Source organism: Diabrotica virgifera, chromosome 6 (assembly GCF_917563875.1).
Source record: "Diabrotica virgifera virgifera chromosome 6, PGI_DIABVI_V3a".
Classification (NCBI taxonomy): Eukaryota; Metazoa; Arthropoda; class Insecta; order Coleoptera; family Chrysomelidae; genus Diabrotica; species Diabrotica virgifera.
This window is the reverse complement of record NC_065448.1, coordinates 12540989-12565824: the sequence shown is the minus strand read 5'-3', so window position 1 is coordinate 12565824 and position 24836 is coordinate 12540989. Positions and strand designations below refer to the sequence as shown.

The 24836-nt window shown below is 31.6% G+C and overlaps 1 protein-coding gene across 1 annotated transcript in view; it reads right to left on the bottom strand.

The window, feature by feature from the left end:
• Nucleotides 1–233: 233 nt before the first annotated feature.
• Nucleotides 234–24836, bottom strand: part of LOC114332199 (dynein axonemal heavy chain 7) — a 251128-nt gene continuing 226525 nt past the window's right edge. Inside the window, exons 59-62 of the mRNA XM_028281947.2 lie at nucleotides 22640–22791; nucleotides 17903–18040; nucleotides 13092–13235; nucleotides 234–535 (exon numbers count right to left, since the gene is read on the bottom strand). Of these exons, the coding sequence (XP_028137748.2) occupies nucleotides 329–535; nucleotides 13092–13235; nucleotides 17903–18040; nucleotides 22640–22791 (641 nt within the window). The 3' untranslated portion in view covers nucleotides 234–328. The remainder of the gene's footprint in view (nucleotides 536–13091; nucleotides 13236–17902; nucleotides 18041–22639; nucleotides 22792–24836) is intronic.

The window sequence follows — 24836 nt, the reverse complement described above, 5'->3', positions numbered from 1 at the left end:
TGTTTCAATGAGAACATGGTCTATTTGGTTTTTCGTTTTTTGATAAGGAGAGGATCAGGTTATTTTATGTATATTTCTATGATCAAATTGTGTAGGTGCTTACAATCTTAAGGTTATGTTCCATTGAAATTTCTATAAGTTTTTTGCCTTTGTGATTTCTTTCTTTATGCAGACTTTTAACCCCTGTTATGTTAATTTAAATTTCTTCTCTTCCCATTTTCGCATTCAAAAACTACAATTCTTCGCATTTATTTAAAAATTGTATATATAAAGTAAAATATAAATAAAATCATAAATGTTGTATAATTATTATAAATAAAATCCTATACTACTGGGACAACTGGCACAACATGGCAACGCCACGCATTATCCAGTGTGAGGAAGGTTGAGATGACGGAAGGAACATAGCTATGACGAAATTCGTCGAATGCCCCGTGGTGGACAAAATACCTCTTCTTTCGGCTGTTTTGTATACTGGGCATGTATAGGTTTTTCTCTCCTTCAGGTCTTCCCTTTTCAAAGGTTTCAACCACATCTACAAAATAAATTAATGTACGTTAGTCAAACAGATATAAAAATGAATAACTATTTTCATTTCCTTACAACACGAAGCCAAATCCATCTTATATTTCAGTTTGTTTAGTTTTTCATCAGAGAATGCATAGTCTAAACCAGACTGAAATAATCCAGACGACTATTTAGTCCATTCTTTCACGGTTTTTGCTCTAAATTTTAAAGAATGGCTTGGATTGGCATGAAATTTGGCATACTTATAGCTTACATGTCAAAGAAAAAAGTGATATTGCCCTGGGGTGACTTTCACCCCCTCTTGGGGGTGAAAAAATATATGTCCAAAATAAGTCCGGAAATGGGTTAACTGACTAATTTTAAGTAACTTTTGTTCTATAGAGCTTTTTCGCCAAGTCAACACTTTTCAAGTTATTTACGAGTGAATATGTTCATTTTTCAACAAAATAACCACATTTTTAGACGGTTTTTCGTAAATAACTCAAAAAGTAAGTATTTGTCCAAAAAAACGTTCTCAGCAAAAATATAGCATATAAAAAAGTAAAAAAAAATGGTGTACCCGTTAGGTCTCTGGATCTCGTAGAACCAGAGTTATAGCAATGAAAAATAGATTCATATTCACCAAATTTCAAATAGAATATTTCGACGTGAAATATCCAAAAAATTAAGCACTTTTTGTGGAAAACCCATTTTAACTTTTTTAAAGTGTTTAAAAAAATCTTTATTTTTGTTTTTACAAAAAGTTTCTAGCATTAAATTTCAGCAAGTTACGCTCAAAATAAAGTTGGTCCCTTTTGTTTTTGCAAAAAGAAAATCGGGAAGACCACCCCCTAATTAGCAACTTAAATGAAATTAATCGTTACCGCTCCACAAATTATTTTACTTATGTTGTGTTTATATAATATGGAAGTTTCATCGATTCAAAGTGCTTATTTTTAAAAAAATTTGGTATCAAAATAAAACTTTTAAAAATTTAAATTTTGAAAAATATGCTTTTTTTCAAAATAACTTAAAAATTGTTAGAGATACCAAAAATTGATTAAGATTTGGTGTTTCTAAATTTGCATACATTCGTGATCAGTGACTCGTTCAACCCCTTTTAACTACAGCCCTTTCAATAATAAGGACTTTGAACCAATGAAACTTACTGATCATATAAACAATATATACACGAGTCAAGAAACTTGTGAAGTCGTAACAATTAAGTGCATTTAAGATACTAATTAGGGGGTGATTTTCTCAATTTTTTACCAAAACCAAAAGGGACTAACTTTATTTTGAGCGTAACTTGTTTAATTTTGATGCTAGAAATTTTTTTTATAAAACAAAAATGAAGCTTTTTTTAAACAATTTAAATAAGTTGTAATGAGTTTTCCCCGAAATGTGCTTTATTTTTGGTTATTTCACGTTAAAGTATTCGATTTGGAATTTGACGAATATTAACCTATTTTTAATTAGCTATAACTCTGCTTCTACTAGGTGTAGAGACATCATATATACACCATTTTTTAAAAATTTTTACAGGCTATATTTTTGCTAAGAATGTTTTTTCGACAAAATACTTACTATTTGAGTTATTTGCGAAAAACCGTCTAAAAACGTGGTTATTTTGTTGAAAAAATGAACATATTCAATGCCAAATAACTCAAGAAGTATTGACTTAGTGAAAAAACTCTATAGAACAAAAGTTACTTAAAATTAGCCAGTTTATCCATTTCCTAACTTTCTTTGGACAAATATTGTTTCACCCCCAAGAGGGGGTGAAAACCACACCCAGGGCAAAAGCACATATCGGCACAATATCACTTTTTTTCTTTGACTTGTTAGCTATGTGTATGCCAAATGTTATGTCAATCCAAGCGGTTCTTTAAAATTTAGAGGTTTTGCAATATTTTACCGTTAAAGAACGGACTAATTAGCGCCAAATTGCAACTAACGAAATGGCCTGAGTGTCATAGCGACATCTGCTAGATACAAGTCAAAGTTGAATAAAATATAAAATAATATTAAATTAAAACCTTCATTAGGATCATTTTCTGGTTAAAGCTCCGTGGCTTCAAAAAATGCAAGCCAAGCGGATGCTGTGGCAAAAGAAGATAAGGGAATTCTATAATTTACAATTCAAATCCCATCTGTCCAGCGGTGAAAAATTCCAACGAAAATTGAAACCCTATATACTTGAATAGGAGTAAAACTAATAGAAATAAAAATTAATAGCCATTTTCATTTCGTTACAACACGAAGTCAAAGAAGTCTTATATTTCAGTTCGTTTAGATAGCGCTACAAACACTCTGACCGAACGGTTTCAAAACTCGTTACTTTCTCATCAGAAAATGCAGATCTCTATACCAAACTGAAATAATCCAGACGGCTAGTCTCGAATTGCAACTAATGAAATGGCCTGGGTATCGTAGCGACATGTGCTCTGGATACAAGTCAAAGTTTTCAGTTTAATAAAATATAAAATACATATTACATTAAAATATTTATTCGGATCATTTTTCTAGTTACACTTCCACGTGGCTTCTAGCCAGAAATACAAAACTGAAAATATACAGAGTTGCAATCAGACCAGTAGTTACATAAACAGATAAGACAATGTGCCTGACAGAAAAAGATGAAGAAAAGTTGAGAATATTCGAAAGGAAAATCCTCAGACGGGTCATGGGCCGGATAATAAGGGTCTAGGCAGGGCCGCGCCAAGGCTTTCATGCGCCCCGGGGCAAGTCATTTTAGGCGCCCCTTTCCTCCTTCTTTTGTAAGTAGTTTTTTGTAGCTTAGTGAATCGTTATACGGTATACCTACAAACTATTTTTAATGTGTTAGAAAGTATCATCAATCATAATCTAATACCATTATCGCCCACTGCTGAACATAGGCCTCCTCTAAGTTTCTTCATGTCTCCGTATCTTGAGCTATCAGCTATCCAGTTCCCGGCAATTATCTTTACATCGTCACTCCAGCGCGTTGGTGGTCTATCTCTGCTTCGTTTATCCGATTGTCTATAATCTTCTAGTCTAGCTGTTGTTCGGTGTTCTTGCCACATGACCTGCACATCTACATTTATTTTTTGCTACAGGTTCTAGATAATATGTCTTTGATTTTTGTTCTTTCCCTGATATTATTTGGTATTCTGTTTCCTTTGTGATTCTTAGAATGGCCCTCTGGGTCTGGGTAGCCTTTATTTTCTGATTTTAGATTTTTGCTCCGTATTTTAAAGAGCCGCTTGGATTGACATGAAATTTGGCATACGCATAGCTAATTTATAACAAAGAGAAAAATTAATACATATTACGTCGTCGGAGATGAAAAAATATACCTTCAAAATAAGTCCGGAAGTGGATAGAGTGACTAATTCTAAACAACTTTTGTTCCATATACAGTTTTTTTTTTCACTAAGTCAATATTTTTCGAGTTATTTGCGCGTGAATATATGTTCATTTTTCAATATAAAAATCACGGCTTTAGACGGTTTTTCGCAAATAACACAAAAAGTGTGTATTTTATTGAAAAAAATGTTCTTAGCAAAAATATAACTTATAAAAAATTTAAAAAAACTTGTGCACGCATGAAGTCTGTAGATCTAGTAGAGGAAGAGTTGTAGCTCGAGAAAAGTGGGTTCTTATTCGTCAAATTCCAAATCGAATATTTCGACGTGAAATAACCAAAAAATGAAGAACTTTTTGGGCAAAACTATAACTTTTTTAAAGTCTTTGGAAAAAGCTTTATTTTTATTTTCTTTAGTCTCTAGCAGCAAAAGTAAGCCGGTAACGCTGAAAATAAAGTTGGTCCCTTTTTTTGAAGTTATACTTCTTTACCGGCGATAGAGGGTGATTTTTTTATATGTTAAAACCTATCAGCCCGGCGCATGCGCATTATAACTTTGTTCTGATTGGATGTTCAAATGACATGTCAAAAATTATCCGATATGGCAGCTGTGGTTTGGAGGTAAAGGTAAAGGTAAACAAATGTATAATATATTAGTTTTATTGTTGTGAGGACAGAAACAAAAAAGTTTATAATATTGTAGTGACTTTTAAATAGTTTTTAAAAGCAACAGGTACGTAATAATTGTTAATGTATCATGGGTATAAACCTACCTATTTGATCTGCCAAAATACATAGTATGTAATACATTTATTTATATAATTTGATTACCATCAAAATTTCTATCAATATTCACCTAATATATTGTTTTTTTACTCTATGCTTTGTTGTATTTTTTCAATTCTAAATCATTTCAATTCAAAATTAAAATAATTTGATCAATTTTCAAAATATCAAAATATCACAAGTTTAATCCGTTTAGTTAGTCGATCTTCGTAAATAATGACACATAGTGTCCGTGGCTAAGCGGAGAAGGCGAACGAATTCCAATACCAACCGCTCTTATCAGCGCTGGTTCGAGTCCCAATAGAAACTTTCTTTTTTGTTTTTTTTTAATACATTTTATGATTGTAAGTATATTTATTATATAATTGTATTTTCAGAAAATACGTATTTAGTTAAAAAAAATTTCGACAATTAATGTTCAGACATCATTTGTGGCTTGTTTAATGTGTTTGTGTGTGTTTTATTCTTTTATTATTTTAATTTTTGGCACTGTTCTAATAAAAATGTTTGAGAAGTAGTAAGTATAAATTAGTTTAATATTTAAACAAAATATAAATAAAAAGTATATTAATTTCGTTTAAATCATATAATAGAAGTATAACTTCTTACGTGCGTACAAAGTACACACACATTCTTTTTTTGGTAAAAAACATCGTAAAAATATCCGCTTAATTACCATCCCAAATGAAATTAATCGTTGCAGCTTTACAATTTACTTTCCTTATATATATTTATACGGTGTTACTCCCCTTATTAACTTGTTTATTTTTAGCACATAAGCAAAACGCTCGGACAGGTCGATTTTTAAAATAATCATAGTATATTATAGCATCAATGTTTCGAACTTTACGCGATCCTTCTTCAGGTGACAGGCATAACTTTGATTTTTTTTTAAATGGGAAAGTACAGACATCATGTTATACCTCATTTAAAAGCATTTGAAATACTGATTACAAAAATGTATAATATTTTAATCCTGTTTGAGAGCGTAGGCCCAAAATTTCGGTCGAATTCTTTCTAAATGCAATAATTTTTTTCGAATTTTGAAAAAACTAATAAATATTTTTGAAAAATTTAAACCCAGAATGAAATATTCTATTATTCTCGATAGATAGTCTAAAGTCCCTGAGAACTCCTTTAATGTTTATGTTAATAAGTCACAGGGGTGAAAAAAAGAGAAAATTTAGTCTGATTTTTAATTTCAAATATATCATTCAAAATGAACTTTTTGTTTATGCTAAGGGTCTGTCAGCCCTCGGTAATAATGTAATCTATCATTCTGCGTTTAAATTTTTGAAAATTTGAAAAAAATAAATATTTGAAATTTTGAAGGCAATGCCTTTTTTTCAAAATTTTTCCTAAGAATATATTTTCGATAAAATACTTTTTGAGTTATTTGCAAAAAAAACGTCTAAAAACGGTTTGTTTGTTTTTATTGTGGATTTTTTGTTGAAAAATGAACATATTCTTTCGCAAATAACTCAAAAAGTATATATTCACTTAAGTAATATAAAAACTTTATAGAACAATTTTTTATAGTTACATTTAACAATTAGTCAGTTTATCCACTTCCGGACTTATTTTGAACGTATATTCCCCCCCCCCCCAAAATATTCCAAAAAATATCATTTTTTTGTGAAATGTTAGCTATGTTTATGACAAATTTCATGTTAATCCGAGCTGTTCTTTAAAATCCAGAGGTTTTGCAATATTTTACCGTGAGTGAATGGAGTAATAGTTCGGTTAATGAGAGAAATAACGGTTCGTAAACTTAGGTTCCTAAAAACAATATAATAATAATTGCTATTTTTATATCTACCTACGATTGGTAAATTTTCAATTTTACAAAATAATAAAATATTACTAATATTTCTGGTAATTTTATTGTCAAATTTTTTTTTTTTCGGCACCTGCCGGCGCCTTTTTGGCTCGGCGCCGGGGGGCATCGCCCCTCTCCGCCCTTATGGACGGCGCGGGCCTGGGTCTAGGACATTTCGCCGTCGCCGTTTCGCCGTCACCATTTCGCCGTCGCCGTTTCGCCGTCGAGCCATTTCGCCGTCGCCGTTTCGCCGTCGAGCCATTTCGCCGTCGCCATTTCGTTGTTAGCATTCGTACTTATAATTTCGGGATGATCATTACTTGTATATAAGTTTTGAATGGTTTCCGAACGATTATATAGTATCACTTTTGCATAATGAAGTTTTTTATTTTTGATACAGTAAAAACAATAATTGAAATTGAAATCCCTTTTCTCAATATTAAGATTAGTCCGAAACTTCAATGCCGATGGAGATATTTTAGAATATCTTAGAGGACTTGCCCATAATTATGAAATGTAACTTTTTAAATATTTTTAATACTGTAAATATTTTATTTTTCAGACGAAAACAATGTATAATTGAATACGAAAATATAACTTGGTTTTACGTGGTTTTACTAGCAACATCAGCATTTTATTTACACTGACATTTAGTATAAAAAAAAGTTAGTATGTTATCACGTTCTTGTAAACTTAACCAATGCCGGGATGGCGACGACGAAACCGCCGACGGCGAAGTGGCTCGACGGCGAAACGGCGACGGCGAAATGGCGACGGCGAAACGGCAACGGCGAAACGTCCCAGTCCGGGATAATAATGGACAACAAAAAATTAAAATAAGAATGAAAAATAAACTACGAGACATAATGAAGGGAGAAGTTGAGTGAAGGGAGAGTTCAAAAAATATTTTTACGCTCTTTCCAACGCCGGTATTACCTTTTTGAAAAATTAATATATACAGGGTGAAAGAATTGAAAAAAAACAACATAGTTTTACATAAAAAATCAGGAAAATCACAACTTCTGGTAAACCGATTCTTCCGGTTCAAGACCTCGACCTTATTCATCAAAAAAAGAACCTTGATGCCAAATTTGGCTGAAATCGGACTTTTCGTTCAAAAGTTATCGTGCTATTAGTCACATATGTATAGTCGCCATTTTAAATGCCCGCCTTTATATGGTTCTATCATTAAATGTACAATTCTTATAATTTTTGCACGAATCTGCAGCACTTAATAATATAATCAAAAAAAAATGTTACAGTGGAACCCGAAAAGGAAAAAGAAGACGAGGAAGACCACGGAAGAGTTAGAGAGAAGGCTTTGACAAGGAGATGAGATAAGGAGGCAGGAGGATGACATGTGGACAAATAGGGATGGATGGTGATTAGGAATCGCAAGACGTCGGCGCATGTTTTAACGCGATATGTATACAGGGTGAGTCATGAGGAACTGTACATACTCCTCCCTCGTATAGAGGCCCCTATGGGGAATAACAAATGACCATTAAAAAGTGTCTGCTCCCATTGTTTAATAATATACAGGGCGAGTTTCGCATTTTGACAGAAATTTGTATTCGTCATAATTTTTGAACGGTCAGATCGATGTGTCTCTTATTTTGGCCAATCGTTACACTATTACCACCTAATCAACTAATTTATTCAAACTAGAAAAAAATCACGTCCGGCTTTAAAAAAATTGGTTCGTTTGGGTCTTAGAAAAAATTTCACCCTGTATACGCTTTTTGAAAACTCTAATATGAATTTTACAAATTAGACAAATAGGCAATTAAAATGGTGTATTTTTTTTTCCGCACAGGATTACTTAATTTTTTATAAAAAATCAAATTTCACTATGAGTTAAAAGTTTTGTAAAGTGAACCATAGATTTAAAAAAAATAACTTTTATTACAAAAATTAATTTTTTTTGCACAAATAAGTAATTTATGTTACCATCTAATCAACTGATTTATTCAAACTAGAGAAAAATCAGGTCCGGATTTAAAAAATTAGTTCGTTTTGGTCTTAGAAAAAATTTCACCCTGTATACGCTTTTTGAAAACTCTAATATGAGTTTTACAAATAAGACAAATAGGCAATTAAAATGGCATATTTATTTTTTCCCCAACGATTACTTAATTTTTTATTAAAAAATCAAATTTGTCAAAATCGGAATTTTAACCTAAAAATGAAAAAAAATAAACTAAAATAAACTAAAATATTTTAATATTTTTTTTTGAAATTTTTACAGCACATACGTCTTACCATTGTGAAGACTATGAAAATTGTTGTAGACTTTCAGTCTTCTTGTTGTAAAAATTGCAAACTTGTAAATCGCAAAAATTAGGTGGAAAAATTTAAAATTTATCAATTTGATCACGTCTATGTTAAACTATAGAGTCCAAAAGAAGTGTTATGAGAAGTTTTAGATTTAGACGTGTTATAGAAAAAAAAGGTAAAACTTTTAATTTTAAGAAAAACGTTGTTTTTGTAAATTAATTTTTGTAAAAAAAGTTAATTTTTTTAAATCTATGCAAAAACTTTGCCAAACTTTTTATGCATAGTCAAATTTGATTTTTTTTTAATAAAAAAAATAAGTAATCGTGTGGGAAAAAAATAAATATGCCATTTTAATTGCCTATTTCTCTTATTTGTAAAATTCATGTTAGAGTTTTCAAAAAACGTATATAAGGTGAAATTTTTTCTAAGACCCAAACAAACTAATTTTTTAAATCCGGGCCTGATTTTTTTCTAGTTTGAATAAATCAGTTGATTGGGTGATAACATAAGTTAAATATTTGTTAAAAAAAAATTCATTTTTGTAATAAAAGTTATTTTTTTTTAATCTATGGTTCACTTTACCAAACTTTTAATTATTCATAGTCAAATTTGATTTTTTTTTATAAAAAATTATGTAATCGTGTGGGGAAAAAAATAAGTATGCCATTTTAATTACCTATTTGTCTAATTTGTAAAAATCATATTAGAGTTTTCAAAAAGCGTATACAGGGTGAAATTTTTTCTAAGACCAAAACGAACTTATTTTTTAAATCCGGGCCTAATTGTTTTCTTGTTTGAATAAATCAGTTAATTGGTGGTAACATAAATTAAATATTTGTTAAAAAAAATTAATTTTGGTAATAAAAGTTAATTTTGTTAAATCTATGGTTCGCTTTACCAAACTTTTAATTCATAATCAAATTTGATTTTTTTTATAAAAAATTAAGCAAACGTGTGCGGAAAAAAATAAACATGTTATTTTAATTGCCTATTTGTCTAATTTGTAAAATTCATGTTAGAGTTTTCAAAAAGCTTATTAAGGGTGAAATTTTTTCTAAGACCCAAACGAACTAATTTTTTAAAGCCGGACCTGATTTTTTTCTAGTTTGAATAAATCAGTTGATTAGGTGGTAATAGTGTAACGATTGACCAAAATAAGAGACACATCGATCTGACCGTTCAAAAATTATGACGAATACAAATTTCTGTCAAAATGCGAAATTCGCCCTGTATATTATTAAACAATGGGAGCAGGCACTTTTTAATGGTCATTTGTTATTCCCCATAGGGGCCTCTCTACGAGGTAGGAGTATGTACAGTTCCTCATGACTCACCCTGTATATTATACTGCGAATTTTCTAAGATTTTAGTTCCCAAAATAATGTATTTTAAAAACATCACCTTTCAGAAGTAAAACGGGAAATGAAAAAGACACATTACTTGATTTTTGTGGACTCCTACATGCTCACCATTATAAAAAATAAACTTTTATGTAAATATACAGGGTGTTTGATAAAGAATGGGCCATAGCTTAACCGTAGATTCCTGAGGTTAAAATAGGTCAATTTAAGCTAACTTACCTTAGTACAAAAGTTGATAATAACCGAAATACAGGGTGTCAAAAGTAAACTTTTATTTTATTTATTCTGGAATATTTTCTGACAGACATGGCATAACAACACAAAATTTGGTAAGCATTGGTTTTTTGGGATGAGAAATCTAAATTTGCCACCAAAAATTATGTAGGTATTACCCAGAGGGGGCCGCATACGTCTTTCAGTGCTCATTTAATACGTTCAGTTTTTTTTATTCCCCACTCTACATACTTTTTGAATCAAAATTTTTATTCTCTTAATATTTATACTTAAAAAAGGATGTAGATGAACTACATTCATGTCGCTAAACTCAACTGTTTTCGAGTTTATCGAGATGAATGGAGTATGTACCTTTTTTAAGTAGAAATATTAAGAGAATATAAATTTTGATTTTTTCAAAAAGTATATAGAGTGGGGGATAAAAAAAACTAAACGTATTAAGTGAGCACTGAAAGATGTATGTGGCGCCCTTTGGGTAATACATCATTTTTGGTGGCGAATTTAGATTTCTCGTCTCAAAAAACCCCCGCTTACCAAATTTTGTGTTGTTATGCCATGTCTATCAGGAAATATTCCAGAATAAATAAAATAAAAGTTTACTTTTGAAACCCTGTATTTCGATTATTGTCAACTTTTGTACTAAGGTAAGTTAGCTTAAATCGACCTATTTTAACCTCAAGAATTTAAAGATAAGCTATGGCCCATTCTTTACCAAACATCCTGTATTATAAAATAATTAAATAAAATGTAAATAAATAAATTAAATATATATTGTTTTTTCGTCCTGCTTGTCCGCAAAATATAAAATCAGCACTTTCTGTCTAATTATTATAAGTTGAAAGCAGCTGATTCGTTCAGGACTTGCGCTTCCTGTGATGTCCCGATGCCCAATGCCAGTCCCTAGCAACGGTGCTGTATTTCCGTATTTTATTTAGTTGCATTTCCTGGAAATTCCTGGAAAATTGGCCGAAGTTTTCGTTATTGTTTTATTCCGAACCCTTTCCGAGCTATTGCAAAATTGAAAAAATATGGACGTTCGCTGAGTTCATGCCCTAACGACCGTGCTATGACGATAATATATAACGATAATAATATGTTTAAAAATATCAAATTAGCGTTGGAATTTTGGGAATATTAATAGAGTGATATTAATTGTTTAAATGTAAAGCATTGACGAAAGAGAGAGAGAAAAGAGTAAAATAAACAAAAAAAGAATGTGTGTGTGTACTTTGTACGCACGTAAGAAGTTATACTTCTATTATATGATTTAAACGAAATTAATATACTTTTTATTTATATTATGTTTAAATATTAAACTAATTTATACTTACTACTTCTCAAACATTTTTATTAGAACAGTGCCAAAAATTAAAATAATAAAAGAATAAAACACACACAAACACATTAAACAAGCCACAAATGATGTCTGAACATTAATTGTCGAAAATTTTTTTAACTAAATACGTATTTTCTGAAAATACAATTATATAATAAATATACTTACAATCATAAAATGTATTAAAAACAACAAAATAGAAAGTTTCTATTGGGACTCGAACCAGCGCTGATAAGAGCGGTTGGTATTGGAATTCATTCGCCTTCAACGCTTAGCCACAGACACTATGTGTCATTATTTACGAAGATCGACTAACTAAACGGATTAAACTTGTGATATTTTGAAAATTGATCAAATTATTTTAATTTTGAATTGAAATGATTTAGAATTGAAAAAATACAACAAAACATAGAGTAAGAAAACAATATATTAGGTGAATATTGATAGAAATTTTGATGGTAATCAAATTATATAAATAAAAGTATTACGTACTATGTATTTTGGCAGATCAAATAGGTAGGTTTATACCCATGATACATTAACAATTATTACGTACCTGTTGCTTTTAAAAACTATTTAAAAGTCACTACAATATTATAAACTTTTTTGTTTCTGTCCTCACAACAATAAAACTAATATATTATACATTTGTTTACCTTTACCTTTACCACCAAACCACAGCTGTCCTCTGTCCTACAGCTGCCATATCGGATAATTTTTGACATGTCATTTGAACATCCAATCAGAACAAAGTTATAATGCGCATGCGCCGGACTGATAGGTTTTAACATATAAAAATTCACCCTCTATCGCCGGTAAAGAAGTATAACTTCAAAAATAATCATCATCATCATGGCTTTCGCACTCCTGGTGGAGTGTTTGTCGGTCTGTTGGACTCTCTGATTCATTTGTTGCGGAGAATCAGTCCGTTGTTGTCTTCTTATTATTATGGCAGCGTGTTGTGTGGCTTGGCCTTGTTTACAATTTTCCTTCATTCTTCTCGGTACTTACACCGCTCTTTTCAATTGTAGATTCTTAGCTTCTTTATGCTTCCTAAGGCTTGATCTCTTCATCTTGTTTTGGGTCTTCCCTTTGATCTCTTTGTTGTTGGTCTCCAAACGGTTATTCGCTTTAGTGCAGAATCTGTATATAGCGAGACTGCAGGATGACAGGTGGACAAAAAGACTGTTAGAATGGAGGCCTCGCATGGACAAGAGAAGCAGAGGTAGACCACCAACACGCTGGACAGATGACATAAAAAGAATAGACGGTAGATGGATGCAATAAATTAGCACAAGATCGAACTTCCTGGAGAGGTGCTGAGGATGCTTATGTAGTCCTGCAGTGAACAAGAGAAGAAGCTGGATGATGGCGATGATGAATATAATATATAACTTACATAATAGTACATATATAACTTACGTAGGGAACTGCATCATATAAAACTTTCGGAAAAGACTCATCCAATTCCATTATGTCTTCATTCCAACGAGCGCCATCTAGGAAAAGTCCGTAAATGTATACGCCATCTACTGGAGGCGTATCAAAATGATGTTGTCGCAGCACCTAGAAAATTTACGTCCATATAAATAATTTATAGTCAAAGTTTTAAAGTTTTCAACCTAATATAAATTTTAAAATTATTGAACAATATTAAAAATATTCCTAAAAGATATTTAATTGAAAATTTATTGGACCATTTTCCTGGTAATACCTCCATGGCCTCTAAAAATTGCAAGCCAGATGGATACTGAAGCGAAGAAGACAAGAGGGAATTAAAAAACTTACAATTCACGACCCCGTCGAATAAAAATGGTATACATTTTTATTTCATTTTATATTAGTTTTACTTCTTTGAGTAACTAGGTCCATTTTCTGTTAGAATTTACCAGCTGAACAGACGGGGTCGTGAATTGTAAGTTTTTGAATTCCCTCTTGTCTTCTTCGCTTCAGCATCCATCTGGCTTGCAATTTTTAGAAGCCATGGAGGGGTTACAAGGAGAATGGTCCAATATTAGGAATATTTTTAATATTTATCAATATATTTAATATTTCTATTAGGTTGAAAACTTTTTTAAAACAAAAAAAATTGACTTTTAGTTGCATTGCGCTATAGCGTTGGGGATAAGCTCTCGGAGTTTCGTCATTTGGGACAGAGAGCAGCACACCTACGCCTCTCTGATGATGACTCCAAATAGAGTCGAAAATCGTCGATTTATAGTGCGGGTTTGCGCTCTCTGTTCTTAGTGAAAAATAAGACAGTTTTGCCTTCGCATTGCAACTGAGTAAAAATGGTATACATTTTTATTTCATTAAATAATTTATAGTATTGTAATGTTTATGTTTACTAAATTACCGATTTATTTTTAGACACTTATATTTAAATGAAAACACTTAATTTTATATTCTTTTAATTAATTTTTTTTAAATTATTTAATAATATTAGATATAGGTACATATTATACACATACAATATATTATATGTGTACAATATATGTACACATATATATTATATACTATATATACACTGATTTACCTATTCACATAATATACAAAATCTAACAAACAATAATTGCAATAACTAACATAACATTTTGTATTTTGACAGCGACATCCTCCGCTACGCATCGTGCAGTAAACTTCATTATCGAGAGGAAAAGTAGCACTTTGCTCCCTTGTTATGCAAATAGATATATTTATTATTAATTATTTTCTATGATATTGCCAGCAATATAAAAGTGTACACAGATACGAAACCTAAAATATTTTTCTTTTAGGTCAATGACCGTTGACATTGTAGGATATCATGTTTACTGCTAATTTTTTTCTTCTCATCTAGTTTTTTTTTCAAACCCTGTTTTGAGGATTTTTTTTCTCTCATATATTATCTTCTTTCTAATGATTGCATGGATTCTCTTAGATTCGCTCGTTTTTTTTTATTTCTGACTTCCCTTCTTTGTTCCATGAGCTTCAGCATTTCATCTGTCTTCTGTAGTGCCGGTTTATCCAATGACCGCTTGGGGCGGGCGCCCAAGGGCCTGGACCGGAGGGGCCCGTTCCTTTTATTAATAAAAAAGTAAAGTCCGCGAAAGTATCTACATATTTTCCAAAATAGAGAAAAAGACTACACAATACCTGCGATTTCGAAATGGTCTGATTTTAAGACTGATGACTTTATAAGAACTGTGATAACTTTTTAACCAAAGAGTGATTCCTTAGAAAATTGTTAAAGACTCTATAAAGATGGAGACAAAGCTTTTTAGAAGATTAAATGAAAGCAAATTTATAGAGGAAAACCCAATGGAGGCAAAGAAAAGAGAGATTGGATAATATACGACACTAGTGTTTAGTTGTTGAAAAAAATAGTTTAACTGATTTTGGATGTACCCACCGGAAACATTTGAAAAGTTTGCTCAAATCTCTGGAAGAAAGTAAATTTCATCTGAACTCTATGGTTACATTTAACAAGATCATCATTAGTTGGAGTTATAGACTTTGTAGAAACTTTTGTCAATGGGTAATTCTCTAAGCCCATTGCTATCAGATATCTTTATGAACCAGCTTGAAACAACAATTTCTACACATCCCGTATTTAAACAGTTCTTATATTGGTGGAGATACGTGGATGATATACTAGTATACTTTGCAGTAACTAACAGGCAACTTGACCAATTTCTATCATACATTAATTCACTTCATAGTAATATTGAGTTTACAATAGAAACAGAACAGAATAAGTCCATAAACTTTCTAGACGTAACAATTACCAGACTACACAACAAACATGATTTCTCCGTATATCATAAACCTACCCATATTGACACAACTATACACAATTCATCATCCCATCCTACACAACACAAATTATAGCAGCCTACCATAGCATGATACATAGACTGACAGAAATTCCCATGTCAAAAAATAACTTCGAGATAGAACTGAACATCATTAAACAAATAGCAGTAAATAATGGCTATAACGAACAAACAATTAACAAAATTTTAAACTCCGTAAGAAAGCTCTCAAATTAGTCTATCCACCACCACAGAAAGAACCCAGTACCTTCTGCTCTATCACATATACTGGCAAGATAACAACAAAAATAGCCAGATACATAAAAAAGAAAGGAATAACACCAACTTTCAGAACTAACAACTTAAACAAATATATTAAGAACAATAAGAGCCGAAAGAGAAAACAACTACAGAGTGGTGTTTACAAACTAACTTGTAGTGATTGCCCGAAAACTTAAATCGGTCAAACTGGCAGAACCTTTAAAAAACGGATAGCAGAACACAAACGGGCTTTTAACAATAGAAAAACAGACACTTCTACATACGCACTTCACCTTCTAGATGATAATCATTCTTTTAATTAACCGTTTCAAGTTATGCATATTCAAAATAAAGGCATTAAGCTATCTTTATTAAAATCTATGGAAATTAATAAATTGAAAAATACAGATATAATTCTGAATTACCAACTCGAGACAAACAGCTCCCCACTCATCAACCTCTTCAGTTAAAGACTTTAAAAAGGCAAACCCATAGTAATCTAAATCACTTAAAAAAGGCACGCTGCCGAAACAGTTGTAGTCACATAGTTGTAATAAATTTTGTGGAAGTATAGATAACAAACATTTTCAGTGTTTTATTGTCATATAAAAAATATGTTGATGAAACCAATGAAAACTTGCATAATGAAATTACTCATTTTATAACGTTATGCCAAAATTTGAATAAACATTTGAAAAATTTGGTGTCATTCAGGATGTAAGGGCTTAAACTTTTCGCCAACATTTTACTTTTACTGCAAGTTTATTTGACGATACCAACTTCTAATGCGTCAGACAAGCGGTCTTTTTTGGCTTTAAAAAGAATAAAAACATCTTTAACGCCAAATTTGGGTGAAGAAAACCTAGACGCATTATCACTATTGTATGAAAATGAAGACCTGGAGCAACTGAATTGTGGTAGTATTATATGACAGATTGCTAATACCTAGTCAAGAAAAAAAGTGATCTAATTTTTGACTTATGTATTTTTTAGAATATGTTTTTGTTTGTCATGTGTTGTTTTGTGGAAATTTCTGTTTTTTATATTTTTAAATGTATTTTTTGGAATATTTTTTACGTTTTCTATTCTTCTTGTTTGTTTAAAATAATATTGTATAGATTTTGCAATAACTATTTAAAGTTAGTACATATTGTGTTTTTTTGTTGTTAAAAACACTGACAACAAATGGCAATTAAGGGGGCCCCTAAATATCCAGTGCTTAGGGCCCGAAGTTAGGTTAAACCGGCACTGGTCTTCTACCACCATTTTCTTTTTGTTTTTACTGCACTCAATCGTATTTCCTCTACGTTCTATGATATGTATAACTTTCATTATCGTCCACTTCTTTCTGATACCTTCCTATATTTTTTTCTTTCTGTCTCCCCCCACATGTGACTTTAACGAGTTAATGGTCCGAATCGATTTTAGCTCTTCTCATACTTCTTGCTTTTTGAAGAGTATTCATGTAATTATTTTCAGTCATACCATCATCTATCTGATTCACCGTCCTTCATCTGGGGAGACCTACTATACAGGGTGTCCCCGAAAATAGTGCGTTCCTTAAAGGTATAGGTAAAAGGCACCATGTAGAGCAAAAAAGTCTAATACCATTTTTTTCTAAATTCAATCGTTTGGCCAAAAAATCAAAATACATTTTGGTATGCAAATTGAAATCTGACAACTATGTATACAAAAATCTGAAGATAGACAAGCACAATTCAAAAATAGTTGCAGCATGGGCCTGTCTTCCTCCTCAACAAACAAACAAATTCTTGTTTCATTTTCAAACATGGGGTGGTATAATTATTTTGCAGGTGTCTACCTTTCTGACCTACACTTTGGTGTCAATAACTTAAGTCACCAACAGTTGTACAGTGATGCCAAATTTTTTAATTTTATGAAAATAAAAGTTCGCTTATATGAAGAACATTGTAATTTTTTTTTTGGAAACGGTCAACTTTAGAAAAAAAATTTATAGGAATTTTTTGTTCTACATTGTGTATTATATCCATACATTAAAGGAACGCACTATTTTCGGGGACACCCTGTATAATTCGTAAAACTTCTCTAACGCAATCAATAACATTTTGTTTGCAGTTATAAAAAACTAAACTGTTATAACAGTTAGTAGACTAAAAAAACTTTATAAAAGTCATTGGCTGCTTAAAAAAAACTTACCTCGTAGTCAAAAGCCAGTAAATCAATGGGAATGGTGTACTTTCTGGCGTAGTTTTGTTGGGCGCCCGTTAAGAAAGCTTGAGTGAAGAAAAATCCCGAAATCCAGAAGGTGGTTGGTGCTTTATTATCATACCAGTTCTAAAGAAATTAAAAATTAAATATTGAAATAAAAGATAGATGTACTCGCAATCATTTATTGTTTTACGACGACCAGTTTCGCTCTCTATAATATTCAGAGCATCATCAGGTCAACGGTTACAAGTAAACCAAATGCTACAAATAAAAACCAGAGTTAGAGTGTTGTCTGGTGTTTATCAAAGACTATAATAATATGATCAAGCCAATTTTAAAATATAAATTAAAACCACAGACATACACATATGCATGTATATACAGGGTGTTAGTAAATAGGTATGAAAAATTTTAAGGGGTAATTAAATGAAAAAATAATGACAGTTTGCTCCATAAACGTATGTCCGCAAATGCTTCGTTTCCAAGATACGAGGTGTTAAAATTTTTTTTTCAAACTGTGAATTTTTTTATTGCTCTAAGATCTTTTACGCTATGAAAATTAAATTTGGTAGGTTTCAAGAAGTAATTATTGCGCATTTTTGGCAAACAAATAACAATTTCATATTCATCATTTGCGCGCCTACTGGTAATAGTCTGAAATTTTTTAAAGAAAAAAATAGTACGCCACTGAGATATTTCAAATTAAAAATTATTTTTGTATTCCACGTTTAATTTATGATAAATAACCCTTTTTGTCTTTTTTCATATGGTGCACCATTTTTATGCAAAAAAATAAAATATCTTCGCGCGTATTTTTCATTTCGTAATACATTATCAAGAACTCTCCAATATAATAATGCCAAACTAGAACAATAACAGAAAATATTTCTAAAAAGATTTTAACTATGTGCAAGGCTACAACAAATGTTCAAAATTATTTCCTTTAAAGGTGACAGAGTAATTTTATATTCACCATTGGCGCGCGTACGGGTAATGGCCGGAATTTTTTAAAGAAAAAAATAGTACGCCACTGAAATATGTCAAATTAAAAATCATTTTTGAATTTCTCGTTCAATTTACGACAAAAAATCGTTTTCTTCTTTTTTTCATGTGAGGCGCCGTTTTTATGCAAAAAAATAAAATATCTTAACGTTTACAAAGTATTTGAAATAAGTCGGCTGTCCCAAGTAGAAACATTTTAAGCGCCAATTCGAAAAATGTTCACCAGAGTAGAAAACGTAAAGGACTCAACCTTTCAAATTTCTATTTTGTTTGAAATAAAAGTGAACACACATTAATTTAGTAAACAATACTCCTGTTTTTCAGTAAATATTTTTATGTCTGAATTTTATTTCCTGACTAGGTTTTGAACACATACAGTGTTTTTATTTTGGAAACCTGAAAATATAGTATAAAATTTCCCACTTTTTAAAGACATTAAGTACCAGAAATGATACTTTATTCAAGTTCCTTGAACAAATATATAACAAATTGCAACAATCTAATGGTCAGTGTCTGGGTCATATAATGACTGTCATCCAGGGTTATGGAAAAGCTTGTCCACTAGTGTCTCTGAGACTGACCAAGTACGCCACAACGATCATCCGTTTTCATTTTCAGGCATCAAAGAAATAAGTTTCTCTATTATTTCTGTATAGGTACATATTTATATACCCTATTCCACGAAAATACGCCTGTTTTGGATTACTTCGACAACGAATATTTTACTGTGCAAAATAAGAAGAACGAAAGTAAATTGCAAATTACATTGTTGATTATTGGAATAATTATTAGCGCCAGTTACTTTCGTACTTCTTATGTTGCACAGTAAAATATTCGTTGTCGAAGTAATCCAAAACAGGCGTATGTTCGTGGAATGGCCCATACAAATTGTATTAAATTCTCTATATAAAGTAATTATACTTATTATGCAGTTTTTAATAAAAAATGTTCGTTTATTGTTATAACTTTGTATATATAATATTTATATTAAGGTTTAGTTTTACAGCTTGCAGTTTTTTTTTATTAATTTGGGCTATTATAAAGTTATCTTACTCAAAATTCAGCCGACTTACAAGTGAAAAATCGACTAAATTTTGTAATTTTGCAATGTTTTTGCAGCATTTCTGTTTCTAATTATTGCTCAAGGTTTACCAAACATTATTTTGTAGATTTTTTTAAGAACAAAATTCATTTTGAAAAGACTATTTATATGTATTAGTCAACGTATTATAATAACTTAAACAATTAAATTGTTTATAATAAATTCTTCGTCACTTCCGGCGCAAAAGAAAGTTATAAATTCGAATTCAGCAGGTCAAAATATTCGATTTTTATTCATATTTGATAATTAATAGGTAACACCCGCAATTTAATTTTAAAAATATATTTTAAATAATTAATACAATAAACTTAAATATTTTATACACGAAAAATTTCTACTGCACTTATCACAATAACCATCAATACCTAACAAAAAACTAAAAATTGCCTTGGAAATGTAAATAGTCTTAGCGAATATAAAATGTAAATCATGCGATTCCCACGGTAAATCACTGTAAATCCCAAAAACCAAATAAAAACACTGTATATCCCGTATTTACAGTGTTTATACTTGGGGATATGGATATATTGTGTTTTAAATTGGTGAAGTGAAGATGGAATGTGATATAATGTGTTTCATAGCAATGTTAAATTGTGGTTCTACTATTTTTTTTATTTTGTTTCTCATTGATAATTGGTAGATAACAACACCCTAAATCCAAAAATGCAATAAAAGTGATTTTGAAAAAAATGGATATACAGTGTTTCTACTTGGGGCTGCCGAAATTTCTATGCATATGGAATCTACCTCGAATAATTTGTAAGCGTCAAGATGTTTTATTTTTTTGTATAAAAACGGCGCCGCATATGAAAAAAAGACAAGAATGATTTTTTGTCGTAAATTGAATGAGGAATTCAAAAATGATTTTTAATTTGACGTTTCTCAGTGGCGTATTATTTTTTTTCTTTAAAAAATTTAGACCATTAGCAGTAAGGGCGCCAATGGTGAATATAAAATTATTCTGTCACCTTTAAAGGAGGTAATTTTGAACATTTTTTATAGCTTTGCACCTAGTTAAAATCTTTTTAGTAATATTTTCTGTTATTGTTCTACTTTGGTATTATTATATTGCAGAGTTCTTGATAATGTATTAAGAAATGAAAAATACGCTCGAAAATGTTTTATTTTTTCGCAAAAAAACGGTGCACCTAAGGAAAAAAAATACAAGAAAGGTTCTTTTGCATAAATTAAACGTGGAATACAAAAATAATTTTTAATTTGAAATATCTCAGTGGCGTACCATTTTTTTCTTTAAAAAAATTCAGACCATTACCCGTAGGCGCGCCAATGATGAATATAAAATTGTTATTTGTTTGCCAAAAAATGTGCAATAACTACCTCTTGAAACCCACCCAATGTAATTTTCATATCTCTACGTTTATAGAGCAAACTGCCATTATTTTTTCATGTAGAATTATTCCTTAAAGTTTTTCATACTTATTTACTAACACCCTCACTTGTATACCTACAAGTATATTACCCTCATATATCTACACAAACGTATCTATATGGCCGTATAATGTATGCAAGTGTTGTACTTACATGCCGATGTAAGGAACGATGTGTAAAGTCTGCACTAACATACCTTATTGCTCAATTTATGCTAATAAAGAACTGATAATGTTGTATAGGTTGGCAAACCTTTGGGCAAGTTCTTGAGGGTGAGGAGACAAGTGGCGAAAGACAGCCAACAAGTCTGTCTTTTATTAAGTCTATGTATTACTTTTTATTTGTATCATTAAATTTTAAACAGATGTCTACGACATTTTGGGATGTCGTTCTTTCTGACGAAATGCACCTGATGATGCTCTGAGAGTAAAAGTAGACTTGGGCAAACATTTAACCGCTTAACGTGCTTACCCGAGTTAACTCGGTTTTAAACTACGTTTCTATTTTCGCTTAACCGAGTTAACTCGTGTTTAAAATATTTGTACGATATATAAGGCGCCTACGCGTTTTAACTCCTCTAGCGCTAAATAGCGGTATCCCCACTTGCATGGGCGCCCATACCTATGGGCAGGGGGGCCGTGTCCCCCTAACTTTTCGGGTTCTTTAAACTATATATGGTTATCCAAAGTATACGAAATGTAATTTGTAACATCTTCACGTCTGGCCCCCCTAAAAATTTTTATATGAGCGCTTGTGCCCACTTGTTTTCTCGTTTCTAATTTTAAACTTTCTACGATCCACTGCCGACTGGTGTGGGATCACGATGAATAGAATTCTATTTTGCTGACGTCACGTTCTGCCCTGACTGTGACGTACCTCTCTGTGTAACCCCTTGTTTTAGAGTGTATCACACTGATAGCAATATTTAACATTATTATACTTGAATAATTGCGTTTTTCTTTTCTTACTTGTAGTATTTTGTATGTAAAAATTACGACCGAGTTAACTCGGGTGAGCGCATGAGGGTATTTGTTATTTTATATTTTTCTAATAAAATATGCGTTTTTTTAATTTAGATTATATCTAGTGACAATATTCTTGATCGTAGTTTATTTTACTGTGATAAAATAAATAGGTAATTTTTTGACGTATTTTTGCAAATAAATGTGTGCGTTAAGCGGTTAATAAATAATAGTGCTCGATATCTGTCTTTTATTTCTAAAAAAAATTACCTGTAAAAATTGTAATCTAGCCAAAAAATCAGCGACGTAGCTACCCAGGGGTTTCATGGAAGGATATGACACATTTGCCCACATTTGAGGAATCCTTCCTGTCAGTATGCTGGTAACCACTTCTTCCAAATCGACAGACATAACAATTAAACCTAAAAAAGTAGAAGTAAGTTAAATAGACTGGGTCTTACAATAGGACACTATGGAAATAACCGATCCGGTGTTGATGTCTTCATAAAGCCAGAAATATTAAAATAAAAATGTATACCATTTTTATTCAGTTGCAATGCGAAGGCAAAACAATCTTACTTTTCAATTAGAATACGGAGTGCAGTCCAGTCCCTTGAATCGCGATTTTCGGCTCTTATTGGAGCCTTCATCGGAAGGAACGTAGGCACTATTCTCCATATTTTAACTGATTCGTATCGAGAGGTTTTCCCACCCATTGCAACTGAAGTGATGATAGTAGGTGGCTAGCGCCATCTGGCATTGAAAGACGAAGTAGTTTTCAATCCTAATAGTAAATTATTAATATTGAAAATATTAAAAATATTACTAAAAGATTTATTTGAATCGGGGGATGTGAATTGCATAGTGTAGAATTCCTTCCCTCTCGTCTTCACTGCAGCATCCATTTGACTTGCAAATTGTAGAAGTCTTGGAGGTGTCACCAGGAAAGTGTACCAATAAGTTTTCAATTTAAAAATCTTTTAGTAATATTTTTAATATTTTCAATATTAATAATTTACTATTAGGATTGAAAACTATTTCGTCTTTCAATGCCAGATGGCGCTAGCCACCTACTATCATCACTTCAGTTGCAATGGGTGGGAAAACCTCTCGATACGAATCAGTTAAAATATGGAGAACAGTGCCTACGTTCCTTCCGATGAAGGCTCCAATAAGAGCCGAAAATCGCGATTCAAGGGACTGGACTGCACTCCGTATTCTAATTGAAAAGTAAGATTGTTTTGCCTTCGCATTGCAACTGAATAAAAATGGTATACATTTTTATTTTATAGTCGTATTACTCCGTAGAGTAACTAGGTGCATTTTTCCGTTGGAGCTTTAGCAGCTGCAGACGGGGGATTTGAATTGCATAGTGTAGAATTCCTTCCCTCTCGTCTTCACTGCAGCATCCATTTGACTTGCAAATTGTAGAAGTCTTGGAGGTGTCACCAGGAAAGTGTACCAATAAGTTTTAAATTTAAAAATATTTTAGTAATATTTTTAATATTTTCAATATTAATAATTTACTATTAGGATTGAAAACTACTTCGTCCAGAAATATTAGTCTTCATATAGCCTATTTACTGTTAATAACTCTACCTTTGAAGTGGTGGACAAATTCATATATTTAGGCTACCTGATGATCAATGACAACTCCATAACGGAAGAAATCACACGGAGAATTATTCCGGCAAACAAGTGCTATTTTGGGCTGCCTAAAAATGCCATTTTTTGGGCTGCATCATTTGCCCAGATATGGATTGGAGACATGGATCATCTCAAAGACAGAAGGAATACCTCTGCTCATATTTGAACGAAGAATCCTGTGAGGAATATTCGTTGGTATCTGGTAAAGCTGTATTTCAAAAATTCAAACAGATATCTGGTGGTAAAGACATAAAAACTTTCATAAAAATATGATTTAGATATGAATATGAATAAGAATAAGATGCTCAGAATATCTAGCAAGATCACAGCAGAATAACCCTCCTAGACGAATCCTCATGTGACATCCAGTGGGAAGTAAATGAAAAGGTAGGTCTCAAACCTGAGACGGAAGGATGATGTAAATGATGATGCCATAAAAATAGATGCAGCAAACCGACAACGGTTGCCATTGGATAGGATTGGTTGGAGAAATATACTTGTGAAGATCGAGGCTCTACCATAGGTCTGTAGTACCAATGGTGATCTTCATGCATTTTAAAATTGAGTATAATAGTTTTTGTGATAATCAGACGTTGGCAAATTTAAATCATATCCAGAAAAAATAAACTGTACCGGGTGTCCCAATAAGAATTGCTCTCGGCCATATCTCAGGAACCGTTTATAGTACAGCTTTGGGAAAAAAATATTTATAACAAAAGTTGCCTCGGGAAAAGCCTGGAAATTACTTTCATAATTGTAGGTCCACCGCTAGACGGCGTATTTAAATATCAAAAATGAAAAAATCAAAATTTTACAAAAT